The sequence below is a fragment of the Protobothrops mucrosquamatus genome, unplaced genomic scaffold (genome assembly GCF_001527695.2).
Source record: "Protobothrops mucrosquamatus isolate PMUCROS unplaced genomic scaffold, P.Mucros_1.0 scaffold2973, whole genome shotgun sequence".
Classification (NCBI taxonomy): Eukaryota; Metazoa; Chordata; class Lepidosauria; order Squamata; family Viperidae; genus Protobothrops; species Protobothrops mucrosquamatus.
In genome coordinates, this window is record NW_015388994.1 from 190,586 (window position 1) to 193,935 (window position 3,350).

Consider the following 3,350-nt stretch of genomic DNA (forward strand, 5'->3'; position numbering starts at 1 on the left):
CTCACCTACATCGTCCACAAGGGACGACTCGGGAACTCAACTCCTACCTCGGGCAGCTCACCTTTCCCCCTATGCCCAGGGGAAAGGTATCAAGCCGTTTGACAGCTGATGCAGGCTGTCAGAACGGCTTTTACGCAGAAACAGGCGGGAGCAGCAAACAGCTGCGTCCAGCGAAGGCGCCTGCCACCGGAAGTCTCGGTCGTGATGTGGGATACTGACTGACCTTTTTCTGCAAAGGGTGGCTTGGCTACATGGGGCATAAATAATATGGGGAGGGGGAAGCATGCTCAGTGGAGACCCTCTTTGCCACTCACCTGTCCTCTGCAAAGGATCCTTCTTCTGATAGGCAGGTATCTCTGCAGCCACTCAAAGCAGGTCTCCTCCAGGAAGTCTGTCAGACCATCCTGGATCACCACTCCTCCTTGAGCTTCTGGGCCTGGGGCTGAGCTGCCACCCATCTGAGGGTCTCCTTGTCGAAGCTGATGAAGTCCATCCCATCGTAGCCATAGTGCAAAAACCCTCCTTTGCTCCCGTCTTCCCAGAGCTCACATCCCAAAACCACCTGCCAGGTGTGAAGCCCTGAAGGAGAGGCAGAGGGGGTGGGTGTGGATGGAAAGGGTCCAAGTTTCCTCTCCCTTGACACAATTATAGTCTATCCCTCTTCCCCCTGGAGAGAGAAACACGGTTTCTTCCTCTCCTCTTTATCATACAAGGAGAAGTATTCTCTACTTCAATTAACTCTGGCTAGCATCAGGCTGCGTAGAATGTCTTGGTGAAGGAGAAAACCAAGGGCGGGGGAGATTGGGAGGCCTTTCCTTTTCAGGAAAGAAAATGTGACCATTATGTGGGGCGCCTGGCAAAATGAGCCTTCCCACCTGCAACTGCAGACACCTTCGCTTCGCCAATGACAGCGCCGCTCTCCACCCTCGCCCCACCCTTTCGCGGACTTTGGGACTGCGGTTTCACGGTAATCTTTGCTCTCTTTTGCTTACGAACCCCCAGACTTCGGGGGAGGGAGCCGAGGGTGGAGACCGGGCGCAGCCATTGGCGGAGCGAAGGTATCTTCGGTTGCAGGTGCAGATAAAACGCTCCGCGCCCCTCTTGGCTCCTTGGCGAGTCTCCCGGGCCTCCTGGCGGAAGGGAGCGGGGTCCCGAGCCCGAGGCTGCCCAAATACGCGGCCTTCCCCTTCAGATCGTCGACCGCCGCCTCCTGCCAAAAGGTTCCCCCAAAGCCCAATGGGGCGAAGGGGGAGGATCGCTTGGAGAGCCTCGCGAGGAGAATTAGCGAGGAAAGCGTCGCAGAGGCTGCGTCCACACAACCGGCGGAACCAAGACGTTTAAGCGCTCACATTGCCCGATTGTGGGCGAGGTCTCCCTGGGACCCCTCCCTCCCTCCCTCCCTCCAGGGCCCCGGAAGACTGCAAGGGAGCCGCGCCGTTTTCTCTCATCTTCGCGGACCCGGAGAATTTTGGCAGAGTTGGGGCTGTTTTTTGCGGACCCGGACTGGAGGCAGCGACTCGTCGTGAGCGGACGGCAGGGGTCCTCGGTTGGAGGCGCCCGGGGGCGCGTGGTTGGAGGGCGATGCTGCTGCCCCGGGCGCCCCTCTTGCTCTTGGGAGCGGTGCTGGGGTCCTTCGTGGATGGACTTTTTTGCGGTGGGTTTGCAAGGGCGGGGAATAGAAGGGGGGGCGCATATCCTGGGCTGGGTTTTTCTCTCCCCCATTCCCCCTCATCCCAAACTCCTTTCTCAGAAGGAAAAACTCTTCCTTCTCTCGCGCTTCAGAGAGCCTAGTTTAGTAACTGTTTTGGAATCGGCTCCCATTTGTATTTCTGCGAGAACAGAGCGTAAAAGTGAAAAGAGACTTAGTTTAGCTCAAGGTCTTACTTCCTGGCTTCCGTCTCCTCCCTGAGCAATGGGCCAAGTCCTTAGCATCCAGCTCCCCCCTTATCAACCAACTTTGCCCCCGCTTGAAAAGTTGTCTCTCTGGGGACCAATCAGGTGTTCAACTCACGTGTGGATGCCGCTTCCGCAAGTCCCTTCTGGGCCTGGGCAACAAAAAATTAGCTCCCTGTTCTGCCGAAGTGGTGCGAACCGGCTGAATCCCACCACTGTTCCTGTCTCTTCCCATGGTGGGCAAGGGGGTGGGGTCGCCATGGAGGTCAGGCCCACAAACAGCCGGCTGGGAACTCCCAGGGGCCAGTGGAGCTGCAGGAGCATCTTACCCAGATGTGGCTACCCACTTTTGGAGGGGGGGCTGCTGTGTGACAATAAGATGTTGGAGGGGATGAAGTTGCAGTGAAGACCCCCCCCCCAATTCTGCTCTTCTCTCTCTCCTCGCTCTCCAGGCTCTTCTGCACACTCCCTGTGCTACTTATACCTGCATCTGCCAGAGCCCAGCCAGGAGCTGCCCCAGTTCTCCATTAGGAGCTACCTGGATGACCAGCCCATCGCTCGCCATGACAGCCTCACCAGGAAGATGGAGCCTCTGGTGCCCTGGATGGAGGAGGGGGAGAAGGAGGCCTTTCTGGCCCCTGAGTGGGTCTTCAAGGCTGACCTGGAGAAGTTATCAAAACTGGGCCACCGTGCTGGAGGTGAGCAGAGGCAGTGCCACCCTCGACCTCCGATGGTTGCAGTGGAGGTGAGATTTTCTTTCCTGCAAAGGAAAGACACCTCCCCCCCCCCACACCTGGTTTTCTCCCTCACCTAGAAATTCCTCATGGCCTGACAAACAGCCAAACAGGGTTAATTGAAGTAAAAGTTGTTTCTCCTTGTGCGCTAAAGAGGGGAAGGAGAAATCTGGTTTCTCTCCCCAGGTGGGAAGGGAGGGGAAGACTCTCAGGCTGTCTAGGGCAGAGGTCCCCAACCTTTTTGGCACCAGGGACTGGTTTCATGGAAGACATTTTTTTTCATGGACCGGGGGTGGGATGGGATGGGGGTGGTAGGGGGAGTTCAGGATAATTCAAGTGCATTACATTTATTGAAAATTTTCTAAATAAATAAACAAACGAACTAATAAATAATGCACTTGTTTCTATTATTATTACATTGTATTATATTAGATCAGTGACTTTCTGCTTCTAAGAAAGTGGGAAGGAAGAAGCAATCCTAAAAAATCAGCCTTCCAGCAAAACCCAGCATGGCATAGGACCTAGATACCTCCGAGACCGCCTTCTGCCACAGATTCCCTCCCACAGACCGGTACGCTCCCACAGAGCGGGCCTCCTCAGGGTGCCGTCGGCCAAGCAATGTCGGCTGGCGACCCCCAGGGGGAGGGCCTTCTCTGTGGGTGCCCCCACCCTCTGGAACGAACTACCCCCCGAGATCCGGACGATTCCGGATCTCCTAACCTT

General features: G+C 56.2%; 1 protein-coding gene across 1 annotated transcript in view; it reads left to right on the top strand.

The window, feature by feature from the left end:
- Window positions 1-904: 904 nt before the first annotated feature.
- LOC107296790 (major histocompatibility complex class I-related gene protein-like) overlaps window positions 905-3,350 on the top strand; it is a gene marked incomplete at its 3' end in the record, with an annotated part of 6,703 nt that continues 4,257 nt past the window's right edge. Inside the window, exons 1-2 of the mRNA XM_029286143.1 lie at window positions 905-967; window positions 2,393-2,591. Of these exons, the coding sequence (XP_029141976.1) occupies window positions 905-967; window positions 2,393-2,591 (262 nt within the window). The remainder of the gene's footprint in view (window positions 968-2,392; window positions 2,592-3,350) is intronic.